Raw genomic sequence first — 17,032 nt, forward strand, 5'->3', positions numbered from 1 at the left:
GTAAGCAGCTGAATTAACGTCTCCCTAACCTCCTCATGAGCAGACAAGTCAGTTTCATATTTATCTGTATGATTGATGTTAGTGATGTCATAATTATAAACGTTGATATCATATTGAAAGCTAATGTATTCCCATAATATCGCTGCAGAGACTTCTGCTTCATCTGTGCTGCTCTGCGCTGAGTTTAATGCTCTATTGATTTAATTTTATTTATTTATGTTCATGTTTTTATTTATTCTCTGATGTTCCCATGGCGACGTGAACCAGAGTCTGCAATCTGCACTCTGATGTGAAGTACGGGAATGTTTTCATGTGTGATTAGTTCATGTGTGATTAATGGTGTTTCCCCTTTAATTTAGACTCTGGAGACCTTCAGGCGGAGCCGCTCGGCTGCGTCAAGGTGCATCACTGCAGGACAGGACAGTAACAGATACACACAAAATAAAAGGCACCTTGTCTACACCTAGGCGCTGAGAAACAGTATAAAGGACAAAGTGCTCCAGAAGAATTACTGGTAATCTCTTTTCATTATTTACATTGAATATTAGTCATTTATTTTATTTATTAATTGGCGCTGAGTTACAGAAAATGGAGCACATACAGAATCAAACAGATACAAACAAAACAGGAATATTAAGAGGTAAGATAAAATAGTTAATGAAACAAAAAATGCAAAAAGAACATTAAGAACCATAAAATATGATGAAAACTGTTAAAATGTTGCGGAACCTGCGTTAAAGAAAGCAGAGTTGAGAGATACAGGATGCAGTTTTTTTAAACATTAAATAAATGTGAGTAAATAGAAGTGTTGTTCTCTTCTTGCAAGAGCAAGAAGGTAAACAAGGCTCTGATGGAATAACTTCATGAAATACTGGATTCATCATTTCTATTATCAAACAGAGACGCGTTTAATTTGAGTCTTTTTTTGTGCTCCTTTGCATCTTTGAATGCATAATTAGTTACAGAAATTATCAAAAATGTATCTTTGGTCAATAAGATAGCAGCATAAACTAACATTTATCCAAGTGGCAACCTCTTGTGAAGCATATGCAAAAGTGCCAAAACTCCTCGAGTGTTCACTTGCCGCTGGCTGCAAAAGTCAAACACACAAAAAAAGCCAATTTTTAAATAAACAAAGCCTGGTTTAAAAAAAAATATTTTGTCCAACTCTGAATATAATTAGATCGGCACACAGGGGCTGAATTTCTTTGTAACTCATCAATTTTAATTTTAAGAAGATAAATAGTTATTTATAGAAGGTGGCGTGGCTGATATGTAATATCCAATATGAAGACTTCCACCGATGGACAAAAGCCGACGATAAGTCTGCTCCAGAAACCAATCTGTGACGTCACTGAGACCGTGTTCATGTTTATGCATTTAACCAGCTCCTGATTAACTTAAGCTCTTGAAGCCTGGCCAGGATTAACACATAGATTCCAGAGACGGTTTAACACAATTTTTAGGATTTGTGACATAAATTCCTCCAATAATAACAATCATTTAAAAACAATGGATTTTATTTTGTAGGCGTCTTCCGGAAGCTGTACTATCCACCATGGCGGACTTGACGGATGTGTGTGGAGACAGGTGGGAGCTCCGGTTAGACGGGCTGCTGTTGTTCTCAGTACAAAGAGAAACGAGCCGGTCAAACACTCTCTTTTCACTTTGAATTTAAACATGGAAACATTTCGCTAAATTACAACATTATCCGTGAATTAAAAGTAGTGATGATGAACGGTTTTATGTGAAAAATGTCCGACCGAGAAGAGAGAAATTCAGGAGAAACTGCGCAGTCATAATTTAATGGGAGCGGTGACCTGAGCAGGTAAGGACACTAATTATATTATCTTTTAAAAGTTCAGTTTTGTTGACGTTGAGTATTTTAGAAATTACGTTTTAAAGACTTAAATTGAGGTTACAACGTTAGAGATAAAACGGTTGAGATATTTCCCGCCTGTTTAAATGGTTAATATTGTTTTCTGAATAAGCTACGCCATTTAAGATGATTTTCTACAATTTGCCCTTGAAATGTGTTGAATTTGGCGAGTTTTACGTGTTAAATAAACAGCAGCTTTGTTCAAGATGCCAATGACTTCCGCATAGGAGCTTCAGTGACAGTCAGTGACGGACAGACGGTTTCCAAACTGGGGTCCGAGGGCTTTCAGCGGCCGCCGGAGACTCATTTGACTTGACAGCGTGTCACTGATTTGTCATTGATTATAAGGTAGTATTGGTATTGTGGGAGGCTTTAATGATCATTAATGCTTTCAAGATCGATTTTAACGTCCTCATGACATAGTGCTGTGTATCAGTCTGAGGTAATGGGACTACCAAAGATCATAACATGGTCCCAGACAGAAAGAAATGTAATGTTACTTATTTCCCTGCATCCAGACAACGTCAGATGAGGTGCTGACCTAAAAAACAAAACAATGAGGAACTATTAAACCTAGAATTGATTATAAGAGACACTCCACAAACTGCTGAAAACCGCAGTTAAACATTTGTGTGACCTTTTATTGTATCCGATTTTAGCAGTTACACATTTTCTTCTGTACTGTATCAAACTGTTTTTTTTATGTACCTGCGCAGCCAAAAAAGCTGAAAAATAATCTAATTTTGTTCTTTTCATATGAGAAGTTTTTGCAGCTCTTAAAGTTGTATTTTAATACTTTATAATTCAATCAATCTTAGACTCAGGTAGCTCAAAATGTTATGAAGTAGCAGATCTGAGCAGATTTGAGTGCTTTTTACAGTAACAATTTGGTAATATCTAAAAAAATAAATAAATGTAATGACTTTGTACAGCAAACATTTAGCTTAAGAGCGATTTATACAGATTTACTGCTCCTGTAGGTTTCCTGCCAAACACGCTACAGAGCAGACCAAGCTGCTGGCTGAAGAGTGGATTCTGCATCATTTGCTTGTTAAAGGCTCTCATTTCCTTATCTTCCAGATATGGCAGCTGACGACAAGGTTGCCATCCTGACAGACGATGAGGAGGACCAGAAAAGGAAGTATGTGTTGGCCGAGCCGTTCAACACTCTGTCGATACAGCCGCAGGGGGGCGACTCTGCAGCACCAGCGCACATCTCGGAAGCGCCTGAAGAGCCGCATCCTTCAAATCCAGACTCCATAGACTGCTGTGAGAGGATATGCCTCCGCATCAACAGCCACCTCCTCATCTCCAAAGTCTTCTACTTCTTCTTCTACGCCGCCTACGGCTCGCTGCACCCTCTGCTCGCCGTCTACTACAAACAGCTCGGCATGTCTCCCAGCCGCAGCGGGCTGCTCGTCGGCATTCGTTACTTCATTGAGTTCTGCAGCGCCCCCTTCTGGGGAGTGGTGGCGGACCGCTTTAAGAAAGGGAAGGCGGTGCTGCTGTTTTCTGTCTTTTGCTGGCTGGTGTTCAACTGTGGCATCGGCTTTGTCAAACCAGCCGAGATGAAGTGCGAGGAGAAAGGTGCTTCATTGACGACGTTGGCACCTCTGACGACGACTCCTCTGATTGGTAACATCACTCAGCAGAGCAACTCCACCAACCGCACGAGGAGACGCCGGAGCTTTCTAGACCTTCCTGAGCTCCTGGATTCCTATTTCAGTGTCCAGCTCAGGCACGCTCGAAGTGTAGACGACAACGCCACCACCCCTACTCCCATCACGCTTGTTAACCCAACAAAGACAACACCAAACAACACCACCATCCTCACCACGACCACAACCACCACCACCACCAAGCCACCTGCTCCTACCAAAGCCAAGGACTACCAGATCATCTACAACCAGGACCAGGTGGAGACCATCTTCCTGCTCATCCTGCTCGTCATCATCGTGGGGGAGTTCTTCAGCGCGCCGGCCGTCACCATCGTGGACACGGTCACCCTGCACTACCTTGGCAAAGCCCGGGACCGTTACGGCCTGCAGAGGATGTGGGGCTCGCTGGGTTGGGGTCTGGCCATGCTGTTAGTGGGGATTTGGATCGACCACACGCACATCACGGTGAAGTTCGATGTCGTGGGCTGCATTGTCCCAGACTTCCGTCTCCACAACTACCAAATTGCCTTCATCGTCTTTGGCGTGTTGATGGGTGTGGCCTTCATCGTGGCCACGCAGTTCTACTTTGAAAAGGGTGCAGACTACATTCATGAGCTCCCTGAGGGAGTAGTGGCGGAGGCGGACATCCCGCCAAGAGCTTTACCTGAGTCTAGCTCTACCGACCAGACTCCCATCAGCCCCCACACGGCTCAGGAGTTCCACTACAGCGACCTCCTGAAGCTCCTGTGCAGCGTGCAGTACAGCTCCGTCCTCTTTGTCGCCTGGTTCATGGGCTTCGGCTACGGCTTTGTCTTCACCTTCCTGTACTGGCACTTGGAGGACCTGAAGGGGACCACCACCCTATTCGGTGTCTGCTCAGTCCTGAGCCACATCTCAGAACTCGCTGCCTACTTCACCAGCCACAAGTTCATCGAGCTGGTCGGACATGTCAGGTAAGACAACCGAGAGGTTATGTTGCATTCAAAATATGGATTTACAACCTTAATCCTTGTTTAGATCATATTTAAGAGTTAATGTAGAAATGATGTTGAAACAAGTGTTGCAAAACTCTTTAAGAAAAGTCCTGCCCGTGCCAGTCTGATAATTAACTTCTTAAAGCCTCTCTGTGCCTCAAACTGAGCTGTTAAATCCATCCTGCTCTCTGCAGTAGCAGGATAGAGAGGAGTGACTGAGACAATGGTGTCATTGATGATCAGGGTTTCAGTCAGAGTCGAGACCCAGGGGCCGGACTCTCAGACCTCGCAGGCAGCGAGGACATTTGAGATCACAGTGTTAGATTTCAGAGCGAGGCCTCCAGGCTGCAGCTCTGTACCTGCTCAGCAAACTTTTAAACACCTGTAGACAGAGTGGAAAAAACTAGTTTTGTTTCTGTGGCTTTAAGCTGCAACAGTGCGGTCTCATTATGAGGTTGGTTTGTGAATCGTCTTATTTGTGCTCCTCCTCTTTCTGTGGTCACATAAAGCAACGATACTTAATTCTGCACCAAATCGATGAAGAAGCTCTAACCTGTGTCCTCTATCCTCCATGTAAAGTTTTGTTGGTTTACTTCTGCCTAAAGATTCAAAGGTTGCTGACTTTTTTAGATGTTCCTGTTTTGTCATTCAAAGAACCTCTTTGCTCTCTCCAGGACAAACAAACGGATCTGACACGACACACCCTCAGAGCGTTCATTAGTTCATCAGCAGGATTACACTCAGTGTTTGTTCATCGAGAGAACGTTTACTGAGCACACACACAGAAAAGACACATGACAGCAGAGGCTCTCTCTCTCTGGAAAAACAGGAATCATTTTAAATCCTTAGTATAATAATGTGAGCATTTAAGATTCAATTAGTTATGACTCAGTTTCTAACTGCCCTGACAAGTTTGCTTATACAAACAAAATAAGACATTAACTCTTAGCTAAGAGCCAGCAGCATTAAGATAATGTTGTTAGCAGGTGGCTGTAAGGTCCAACAGGAATAACAACAAGCTAACAATGCTAACACTCATCAGATAACAATGGCAACTTTGCAGCATTTAGTCCTTGAAATTCAATGAGATCATTTCAATAATATGAGATTACAAACACGTCTCATTGTAGAAGTCAACAGCAGCAGTGTCGCGGTATTTTGTGTGGTTATATAGTATCGTCTCATGGCTGCCCAGTATCAACATTTTGATTATTTAAATAGAAAATGTGATTTTTTTAATTACTGAAGGGGTTGCATAATTCATTTTGAACAAGTTGCATTGTTGAAAATTCATGTTCAAGTTCGATTAGACTGAAATACCAACAGATCAGATTGGGAATTTCATGCAGCGTTTTGCAGGGTTTTACTTTGATCACAGTGTTGGCCATTGTGTAGAAACAAAAAGACTGAAGTGAGATGAATAGACTGAGACAGTTCTTGATTTAGTTTAATTTGGTGGGCATAACATGCAGTTAAGAATAACTTTTACAGCTTCGTGGATGATCACTGCTCTCTTTCTGTCACTTGCAGCAGCTTTGCATTAAAATAAGACTGAAGATCTGAATTTATTTATTTTTAATGTTTTATTACTTTTGGATCAGTTATTAAAATAACAGATTGAATCATTTTAAGTTTAATGACATCCTTTTATAAAATGAAAAGCTGTCTGTGACTCTCTCTGCTCCGAGCCCTTTGTCTCCTACTAATCCTTACAAAAACATCTGCTCTGTAGTGTTCACTAAACAAACAGAAGGATGTGATGCACTTGTTGGGCACTGTTTTCTGCTGGATGAAGTGTACACTTTCTAAAAGCTTTAAAGTGGCAGCAGATGATGTTTCCGAAGCTTTCAGGGTCAACAGAGGACACGAGCAGTCTGAGGTGACTTATTAACGTTCCTCTCATCGACTTTATAAAGAGACGCGAAATGGTTTAGACTTTCCAGTAAAACAGGAAGTTTAATTTAAGCAGGGCGTCACATCCTCTCACACATGAGAGCATGAGATCCTCCTGCTGATATGGAAACATTCTCTGTTTCTGACCGTGTTTGAGTTTCTTTTTTTTATTATCTTTTTGGTGTTTCATTTTTATTTTTTCTTAGATAATATAGTAATCTGTCACAGCATCTAAATGTTACACTTTAGTGTTTGTTCTGATAAAAACAGACTTTAATAATAATAACAATTTTGCAGCCCCAACACAAATCCAGTCAAGGAACTATGCTGCTGTTCAGACTGAACATTTGGTTCCTGTAATAAATAAATTCTGTTGCTTTCCTCCTCCATGTTTTCTCTCTCAGGGTGCTCTACATCGGCCTGGCCTGCAACACAGCTCGCTACCTGTACATCTCCTACCTGGAGAACGCCTGGATTGTCCTGCCCATGGAGGTCCTTCAAGGTAACGTTTCTCCATCTCTCTCTGTCTGGAGAGTTTAGGAAACTAGGACCCAGGGGACAGCACAGGAACCTCACCGTGTTTGTCCAACAGGACGCTTATCAGACGGCCTTTTTCCTCCTGATAGCCTGCAGGAGTGATGAAGCTTTAGAAACACTGGGATGAACTTTGTGCCTCTGCAGGACGCGTGTTAATTAGTCAAACAGCTGCAGTATGAGCACATTTACCTCTTAGGATGTTGGCATAGCTCATTCATGTGGTCGCCCTCTTGAGTTTTAACACAATCAAATCTGAATCAACAGATATGAAAGGAAAGAGACTTTGCTTTTAACTGCAGATTCAAAACTAAACCAGTGATAGTTGTCTGGGGAAATTTGCACCATTGAAGGTTGAATTAAAAAAGAGAACTGCCTGTTTTCAAATATGAACAGATACATGCCTTGTATCCTCTGATTTATCCTCTAATCAGTGCTGTAGACAAGACCCAGAACAATAAAAGTGAAAGCAGTGGATAATAACAAGTAAAGAAATGAAGTGAGAGCTCTGAGAATCTCATTTGGTTTGTTTGAGAAGTCCACCCTGAGGAAACACAGACGCCTCCCAGAACAAACAAGTGAAAACAAGTTGAATGTTTCTGCGACTGTTTTGACGTGAAACCGGCCGTAAAACAATCAAAAAGTCTAAAACTGTGTGTGTGCCAACCTCCAGTCTGAGCTGATAACGGATAAGAATTTCTGCAGCTTTAGAAAACACACGAGTAAATGTAATGAGCACTTACTAAACATATTATTATTTTAAAGCATTGCAAACAATCCTGTGTAGCTGGTAATGTGCAGCCTCTGTAATTACTCAAGCAGAGATTCAGCGAGTAGTTCCTCCAGCTGTGACCCTTTGTCTGTCCCCCAGGTGTGACGCACGCCTCAGTTTGGGCAGCCTGTATCTCCTACCTGAGTGCTGCGGTTCCTCCAGCTCTGAGGACGTCTGCACAGGGAATCCTGCAGGGCCTTCACCTCGGACTGGGCCGAGGCTGCGGAGCCATGATGGGAGGAGTCTTCGTCAACTTCTTTGGTAAGACGGGATGAGGCTGCATTTTTTTCTGTCTGTTTTACGACCTCCAGGAGAAAAAACTTGACATTTTCAGATTAAATCATATGTAATTCTACACTTTAATGACGTCTTTGGGGGCGCCGGTAGCCTAGTGAGGCTATGGTCCTCCAAGCTGGCGACCCGGGTTTGAATCCGGCCTGTGGCTCCTTTCCTGCACGTCATTCCCCGCTCTCTCTCTCTCATTTCTGACTCTATCCTTGTCCCTATCTCCAAAAAAAAAAGGATAAAAAGCCCCAAAGATGAACCTTTAAAAAATGACGTCTTTGAGTTTTCCTCCTGATGACGTCTGTATTTTATTTTCTTCTTCTTTTAAGGTGCTGCCGCCACGTTCAGAGGAATCGGCATGGCGTCCCTCGTCATCCTCCTCATCTTCTCCTTCATCCAGTGTCTTACTGGAGAGACGGAGGGGAAAGGTGGGAAACACTATTTACATCCAAACTCACAGTTTGTCTTATGTCTAGTTATCAGGCACCCGATTCAAATATGATGCAAGATGTGAATCACTCATTACAACACACAGGAAATCAACATGCACAAAACTGCACATCTCATTTAAAGGAAAAGGAGTTTAACGGTGTCTGTAAATAAAATAAAAACTGTTCCTAAATCAGCTTGTTTTTCAATGCTTGTTTCTTCTTCTTCTTCTTCCTCAGAGGACAAAATGTTGGCAGAGAACATCCCCGTTCCCTCCAGCCCGGTCCCCATCGCCACCATCGACCTGGTGCAAAGCCAGAACGATGTGGGTAGCCTCACCCCGACCCGTCAGGCCGCCGTGCAGCCCGTCTTGAAGACCAAACACCAGGAGGAGCAGGAGGACGTGAGCAGGCCGGCCTGGGTGCTCTCCGGCGCCCCCTGGGTCACAGTCGCCTTTGCAATCTTCCAAATCAGAGAGATGATGAATTTGAAAAAGGGCAGCGGACCCCCACCAGAAACTCACCCGCTGCAGGTACACAAGAACACAAACTCAAAACACGTTCAGTACTTAAATACAAAGAGGCAGAGATGAGGAAATGCTTTGACCATGAGAGGTTTTCACTACACCAGAATTTTAAACTTCACTAAGATTCTATTAAAAATCAAACTGTTGTTGCCATAGTAACAAAAATGCTATCAGCTGCTAACTGTCTAAACTGCACAAACAAAGACAGTTTGCAGCTGATTGTTTCCAACTTTAGACAGATGTTTTGCTCTTCTACGCACATGTCTTATGGTATAGGTGTTTTCTAAAACTTTGGTGTGTTTGGATTCTACCTAGCATTAAACAAACAGAGATGGTATACTTAAACATAAAGTGTTATCCATAATAATTCCCTTCTAACTGGGTCTGTCCCATTTGCATCTCCAGTGTGGGAGAGCGAAGGTGAGACATTTATGACAGTAACGGTCTACAGCGGGAAGATGTTCAGCTATACATAAATATACTCACGATGATTACTGATGACAGAAATTCAGAGTTTTTTTTGCTTACTCATGATGTGATTGACTCATGACCTCAGATATGTGATATATAAATGTATATACTTCCTAAAGTTGAAGTGTCAAATGAAAGCCTTGATCCTCAGTACGGTGTCTCTTTTAGGACATTTCTGACTTAAAAACAGAGAATATTTACTAAAGAGACAAAACAAAAACCAGGGCTTAACTCTGATGTGTTACAGGAAAATAGAATCTATACTGCATAATAATATAATAATAATAATGGTCGTTTAATGTGTTTGACTTCCACTAACTTGAACTTTCCGTCACTTCCTCCTCTAACCTGCTGCCCACACACACACACACGCTCTAAAGAAAGGTGAGCCGTTTGTGTGTGCTAACGGAAAACTACCGTGTGTGTGCGTGGGGGGTTTCCTTTGGTGTGTGTGTGTGTGTTCATGCACGCGGTGACTCATCTATACCTGTGTGGTGTGAAGTGTGTGTGTGGTCTGAAGTGTGTGTGTGGTATGTGGGAGTGTACATGCATGCATACTGTATGTGTCTGTGTGTTTTGCGACCTTCCCACGCCTGTTTTTCCTGACGTCATTTGCACTGCACGGCATGCCTGTATGAAATATCCCCCTGCTGATGTCACCCCGCCCCTCCCTCCCTCTGGCGGCCATGTTGGCGAAGTGCTGAGGATTTCAGATGAAGATGGTCGAGATGTAGGCAGAGTAGTGCAGACATCAGGGAAGTTTTTCTGTTCTTAAAATCTAAGTCAGAGTTAGTTTTTGTATAATGATGTCGCCCCAAGGTTAACCTAGCTAGTAGAGGCTAACATGTTAGCTTAAAGATCATAGAAGTAGATTTTGTTTAAGCTCGTAGTTAGTCACAAAGCAGAAGGTAGCTCTTTGTTTTAGCCTAGTTTTGATATAATTACTCTCATTTATTTTAAAGTTGTTGGTGGTAGACTTTGCAAAACTCAGCTGCCATTATTATTGTTTGTTTGTTTTTGTTGCCAGGTACCTGAGGAGCAGACGGATTCCAACTCGCTGGCGACATCACGCAGAAACTCGAGCGATGACGGCACAGATCCTCCACCCACCTCAGAATCGCCCACACAAGCAAACACCGCCCAGCCAGCAGCACCCTCAGACTCTGACAAAGACAAAGACCAAACAAAGCCATCCTCAGACAGAGGAGGGCCTCAAGAAAACCCGGCGTTCACAGCAGAAGAAAACACAGTGTGACTGTTTAACTTATAGACTATTTAAATCTCTCTGGGCTTTTATCACTGCAGACACATCCATCAGAACAAGGCGTCTCTAACTCACTCTTAAAATCTGAGTTACAGCTACAGTCAGAACCTTTTTACTGAATCAGTGTGAGCATTCCTTCTGATCATTGAGGCTGAAAATGTCAAAATGAGAGTACGGTAACTCATTTTTAAAAGACTGATAACTTGTATTAGTGGATGTCTTTGCAAAGGGGGGTTTGGGTTGAACATCTGGATGAACCTGGAGGTGTGTGTGGTGGTGTTTTTTCACCAGGGAGCCTTGTGCACTAAATTAACTGCCCTTTACAAGTGAAGTGTGAAGGACACCCTTCAAATGTATGAAAACTATGTGCCTCTTGTTAAGTTATTAACTTAATTAACTTATAACGGTGTTGCGAACTTAGCACTTTGACTTTCTTTAAAGGGACAGCTGCTGTTGTAAATTGGCGGCCAGCACATGCTGATCATATGAAAACACTTTTTTAAAAAGAATTAGAAATAGGAACATTTTAGGGATGTTTGAATGACTTGGAAACAAAAGACCCAAAGCTTTTTGCCGCACAGTTTTTAGATTGAAAAGGGCTAAAAGTGTGAAGTAGGTGAAGTTTGATCAGCTCGGATTCAACGATGAGTGACTTTAATCAACTCAACTGAACTAAACCATGGAAGTCTGAATCAAACTCTTCAGCTTTTTACGAAACCATAACTTAACAGATTTATAACTCCATTTTAAGTATCAGCTTATTATTATTTCATTAGGAATGTTTCTTTAACCTCCTGTTTTACCGTTTGTGGTTAAAAAAATCAATCCCTCAGAGAAGCTCCCGTTTGAAAGATGGCAGGATGATAAGTGAGGTTACGAGCCAACATGCTTTTCTTCACTCATCGGTAAATCCTTCAAACAGGAGCTTCTTGTTTGCTTTCTTTACCGTTAGACGTTAACACTTTGGCAGGTTGGACGTTGCCATGATAACAGACTTTTAATCTTAGATATGATTCTCCAAAAATCTAACGATATTGATTCCTGTTTCGATCCCACAGCGTCGAAGAAGTTCCTTGACACCTCAAATTGGTTAATTTGTTGTTTTTAATTCACACAAAGTGTAAGCAGACGTCGGCACAATGTCTGAATTACACAAATAAGTTGGTAATAATTCAGTACCAAATTTTTTTGTGCAATTTAGACCGCGCTCTCTCTCTCTCTCGTTCACTCTTTTTGTAGCTTTTGGCTTAAAATTTGACTGAAAATCTGAAGGTTTTTATTTTAAAGCGTCTTTATTTTTTATACTTTCGAAAATTAAAATAACAAAGATTGAATCGTTTTAAAACTTGTCCTAAACTGGAATCTTTGGTTTTAAAGGAAGTCTTAAATTGATCTAAATTAAAATGCATCAAATGACAAAACTGTCCTCAAACTGTTTCTAATTTCAACCGCCCAAAACCCGTTAAAAGCTTTGATTTAAACGTCTCAACACACCGCGAAGAAGAAAGTGAGTTTCTCTTCGTTTGTGGTTTGAAACTCCAGAAGCAGCTCGTTAATAAGGCTGAGTAAATAATCCATTCATCAGTGCATTGCAATAATTTTATTTCCTCTAATCAATATCGACTCAGAAAAATCCTGACATGGATTATCTCCGTTGTGAAGAAGCGCCGCTCCTGTGGGGGGGGGGCGCTGTGGGTGCCGCCATACTGTGATTTACGTTGTACGAGTCCTCGCTCTCGACACCATTGATCCCTATTGGTTAAGAAACGTTGTGTTGAGATATTCTTGTATATGGAGTATTAACGTGTTTAAAACATGGAGGTTTGACCTTTTCCTTTTTGTTTCAGGTGTCGTCACTTGTACAATAAAACTCGAGATTTGTGCGTCTAAACCTCTGAGCACGCTGATGAAGAAGTGCCTCTTTGAAACGTTTTGTCAAACCTTGAAGCTTCTGACTTGATTTCTTTCCTCCTACATTAAAACACTCCACACAGCAAACTGAGGCTCCTTTTAAAGCCTGATTCCAATATTTTTCTATTGAAGCTGCCAATAATCCTCTCGCTATATTTACTCTCATCTCTTCATGCCAAACAATTCCCAGTATTCAGTGTATTTATTTGTGTCCTCTGGTCCGGAAAAAACCCTCGGAAATAGAAATAGATGAAGAAATTCTGTTTACAGGAAATTAAATCGGAAAAAGTGTAAACAAAAAATTAAAATGCCTCTCGTTCCCCAGCCTGTTTTTCTTTCCTCTGTAACGCCAATATCATCCCTTTAAAACAGAATCAGTGTGTTTAATCTTAAAGATATGATTAAAGGTTCATCTCACAAATAATGGGGGGGGGGGCTTTTGACTCAAAATATTTACATTTGAATATCTGAATTCTTGTAGATATGTTAATAAAATGACTGATCGGCTGCATAACAAGTTCATTGTACTGTTTATTCTTCTTCACATTAACCTGGACTAGAGTTGGAGTCCTCTAAATCGGTCTCGGTCTCATCTCTGAATCAAAAGCATTTTTACTCAGTCTTGTCTCGGTCTCAGACTGGACGGACTCCAGATTTTAAATCAAGACCACCACTGACCACATGACATTACTGTGATCAGAAGGAACACAAAAACAAATAACTTAAATGAATTCATAATTTGATTTTTTATCCCCCGGTTACGGCCGCAACCTTCCCGGTGTTACGGTCTAAATGTGTGTCACTCCCCCTGTACACAAGATGATTTTTAAGTGATGTGTATGGTCTTGGTCTACTGTTTAAATTATTTGTATTGACGGATAGCCCCTTGAGATGAAGCATCTTGTTTTGGAGGGGGTCCAACATGCACAACGTTCACACATAAAGGCTCTCACCCACCCCTCCACCCACACATCCCTCCCACAAACCGACAGCACCCACACAAAACCCTCAGAGGTAGATACACATAATGTCTCGATCCCTAAATGTCTTGGTCTTGTCTCGGTCTCGGGGCACTCTGGTCTCGGTTAGTGTGGTCTTGACTACAACACAAACTTGTACTTTTAAAGATTTTATGTGGTTTTGCTTCTTACACTTCAGGGCAGTTCTGAAATCTTCTTCCATCACTGTTGAATATAAACTGTAATTTTTAAAGGGGGCGTTGTTATTTAAAATGCTGATTTGTGATGTAACTTTAGCAGTAAATAAAAGTAGGAAAGTTGAAGTAGAGTATGTTTCTTTTGGAGTTCTAGTTGAATGTACCTCATTGTTTTAAGTTAATTAAAGCACAGCGTTTAAACTCTGCATGTGCTCTGCAGGATGTTTGACAGGCGGGTGTCGTGTGTAAAATCAGCCACTTGATGGCAGTAGCGCTCTGAGTGTGTGGTCAGTTTTCTGGAGTCTTAAATGGACTGAAGCGTCCTGTGTGTGTGAGTATGTGTGGAGGGTTATTGAGGTCGTGGTGCGCCTGCTACTGATGGGTGTGTGTGGGAGGACAGTAATAGGCTTCCTCAAAAACTAGACTAGTGCTGTCGTAAAAAAAAATAAAAAAATAAAATCAAAAGCGTCTTGGCACACTCAGCCTGTCTGATATGCATGGAGAAATCTCACCAGCCCCTTGTTGTTGTTTTGTCCTGCGTGGTTCGTTAATAATGAGCGGTATAATAATGTTTTCATGAGCTGCAGAACAATGCTACACCTTTAGATTTGAATTACACAGAGGGTCGAGGTGAGAGCGCCTTATTCACTGACACGTCGCAGGAAATGAGTGCAGCAGCGTCTGACCTACAGACGCTTCCAATTACAGAATTTGACATGATAATAATTTCTGTGAGTTGCTTGTGGGCACTTAGGCAGGACGCACAGATGGCCAGTTGATTGTTTTATACTTTACTTTTATACTTTTCTTCCATTGGACAGTGTGTTCATGATGATGAAATACTAATAATGTTAGTTTCTGTTTTATTATGAACAAAATCAGAAGATTTTTACATAGTTTGCAGTGTTTCTTTATGCATAATAAGCCATTTAAAGTTAATTTGCTCCATCCAGGCTTCTTAGTATCCCTTTTTATTCTCTAATTTTGCTAAGTTATTTTTTTCTTTTGCCCAGATTGACCAAAACCGATGTCCTCCTCCTTAAGGTTTTAAAATATGTCGATTACTTTGCTGCTTTTTCGACACCATGTGTTTAAAAAAAGATACCATTTTGTTTATTTAATGATCTTCAGTTGTATTGCTGTGAGCGAAAGAGACAGAGCGCAGTCTGTATCATTCAGACTGTGTGCAGGAGTTCAAATCAAGAAATCATCCAGTATTGGATGCCTTGGACTTCTGTTTTTGTTTCCCTGATATTGAAAGAGATATCAATATTAGATTTTTACCGTGTCAAAGTTTAAAAACTTGATATCGTGACAATCGTGTCTCACACCTGAGCGTCAAAAGGATTCAAATCTGATGTCTTATAATTGTCTAAATAACATAATCAAAAACAGTATCCTCATCCAGAGCTCATTTAGTCAACACCACCAGTTAACATCAACATAAAAAAGCTCAAATGTAAAGCTAATCAGTCGCTCCCGGCCGACTGCTGCCCAGAAACAACCTGCAGCTATTTTTAGCTTCTTTTCTCCTCACTGTGCCGTGACGGCGAGCCGAGCCAGACGCCCTGAGGAGGCGACTTGGCAGGATCTGTTGAGTCAAGGTGATGACGGCTCCTCGTGTCCTCCCTGAATCTCTGGAGAGATCCGGATCTGGACCTTTATGAACCAATACAAGGTGTTCACATTAACCTGAAACACCCAGGGGAGCACAGTAGAGCAAGCGTTGAACGAGACGCCAAATAATCCAGTTATAGGTTTCCAATACTGGAAAAAAAAATCCTGAACATTTCCAGTTTTGTGTTTGACATAGACGGCTTAAGTTCTCCTTGATTGATTTTGTGGTTGGACGTTGCTTCGTGCATTTTTTGAAATGACTCAAGTGTCTCTGACTTCAAAGAACAAACTTTGTTTAGAACATCAGAAGCGATTTCTTTTCATTTTAAACTTTTCCTGTGAAATGGTAAAACGTGTTTCTGGGATGATTCATCGGGCTACTTTGTCAATTACAATAACTATGTTTGGTTTTCTTAGCTGCAGAGCTGGATACTCCTGGTGTCAAACCCTTTGATGATAACAGGAGTTTGTTCGAAGTATATGAACTAAAATCAGCTGATCTTGTTGCTTTGAATACTAACAATATTTCAGTGCGTTGCTCAAGGGCACCTTGGCAGTGCTGAGGAAGTAAACTGGCATCTCTCCAGCTACCAAACCAATTTTCAGGCTTGGTCCTTTCTGAACCGGTGACCATCAGGGATCCAACCCAAGTCCCTACAGACTTGCTAATGAGCTAATGATGTTCAATGTAAAAGGTAGAATCCAAATGTAAATGTTAAATGTTAGAAACTGATTTTTTTTATCACTTTGTTTTTTGTTTCTTTTCCTTTGTCAGAGCCCCAGACTTCCATCCTGTTATGTTTTGTTTTGACTGTCGGGGCGTTTGTGTTTTTCAAGGTAGAAGCAGCTTCAGTTGAAACAGAAACCTGCAGACTCTTTGCCCCGCGAGCAGAACTGCAGGAGACCACCGAGCTAACTGACTAAACTGTGAAGTGTAACGCAGCAGCAGCAGAATGGGTCACGGGTTAAAGATGAGCCTGACTCGGTTTCAAAAAACCCCCCCAGACAACCTCGCTTAGACCTCCTGCACCGCAGCAATCAGGACCCCCTGAGTCAAGTCTGAGTCAGAGTAAAGACCACGGCGAGTCATGTTATTGGCAGAATGTTTCACACTGAATGGCTCCTTGCCTCTTGCTCTCTTTTTTGGATTGAGGAATCATTTTAACACAGAAATGCTGATTAGAAAGACTCGGCACAGGATGCAGGTTACAACGAAACTTAGTACCATTTTAAAATAAAAAGAACATTTAATGATCTTTTTGATTTATGTCCTTACAGAACATCATACAACATCTTTCAAAGCTACAATTCTGTTTCAAGCTTGTTGATTCTCCTTTTTCAACCAATTCATAATTTCAGTCCATGATAAGGATGCTGCTAGAAATGATTTGTGTCTTTCTTTTTGGTGTTACAGTAGTGTTAACAGTTTCAGTGTGCAGAGCGAAGCCCTGCCGTGTGAAGCGGGTGCAGCCAACTAAGACATATAGGAGCAGACAGCTGTCATGGTCGGTCTGCCATCACCCCACTGGATGCATTCATACAGCCTGCGTCTGTTTACACAGGAACGTGAGGAAGCTGTAGTGCTACCTGCTAGCTAACAACACACTTCTGCTTGACCTACATCAAATGACTTAATTGATATTTTGATATCTGTTACGAGGCA

General features: G+C 41.5%; 1 protein-coding gene across 1 annotated transcript; it reads left to right on the forward strand.

The window, feature by feature from the left end:
- The first annotated feature begins 1,561 nt into the window (after window positions 1-1,561).
- LOC132959313 (major facilitator superfamily domain-containing protein 6-A-like) lies at window positions 1,562-12,683 on the forward strand. Its single transcript, XM_061032216.1, has 7 exons — window positions 1,562-1,828; window positions 2,960-4,490; window positions 6,809-6,906; window positions 7,810-7,971; window positions 8,325-8,423; window positions 8,664-8,956; window positions 10,449-12,683. Exons 2-7 carry the CDS (start codon window positions 2,962-2,964, stop codon window positions 10,674-10,676), a joined length of 2,409 nt encoding a protein of 802 aa, XP_060888199.1. The 5' UTR covers window positions 1,562-1,828; window positions 2,960-2,961; the 3' UTR covers window positions 10,677-12,683.
- Window positions 12,684-17,032: the final 4,349 nt, after the last annotated feature.

Source organism: Labrus mixtus, chromosome 24 (genome assembly GCF_963584025.1).
Source record: "Labrus mixtus chromosome 24, fLabMix1.1, whole genome shotgun sequence".
Lineage (NCBI taxonomy): Eukaryota > Metazoa > Chordata > Actinopteri > Labriformes > Labridae > Labrus > Labrus mixtus.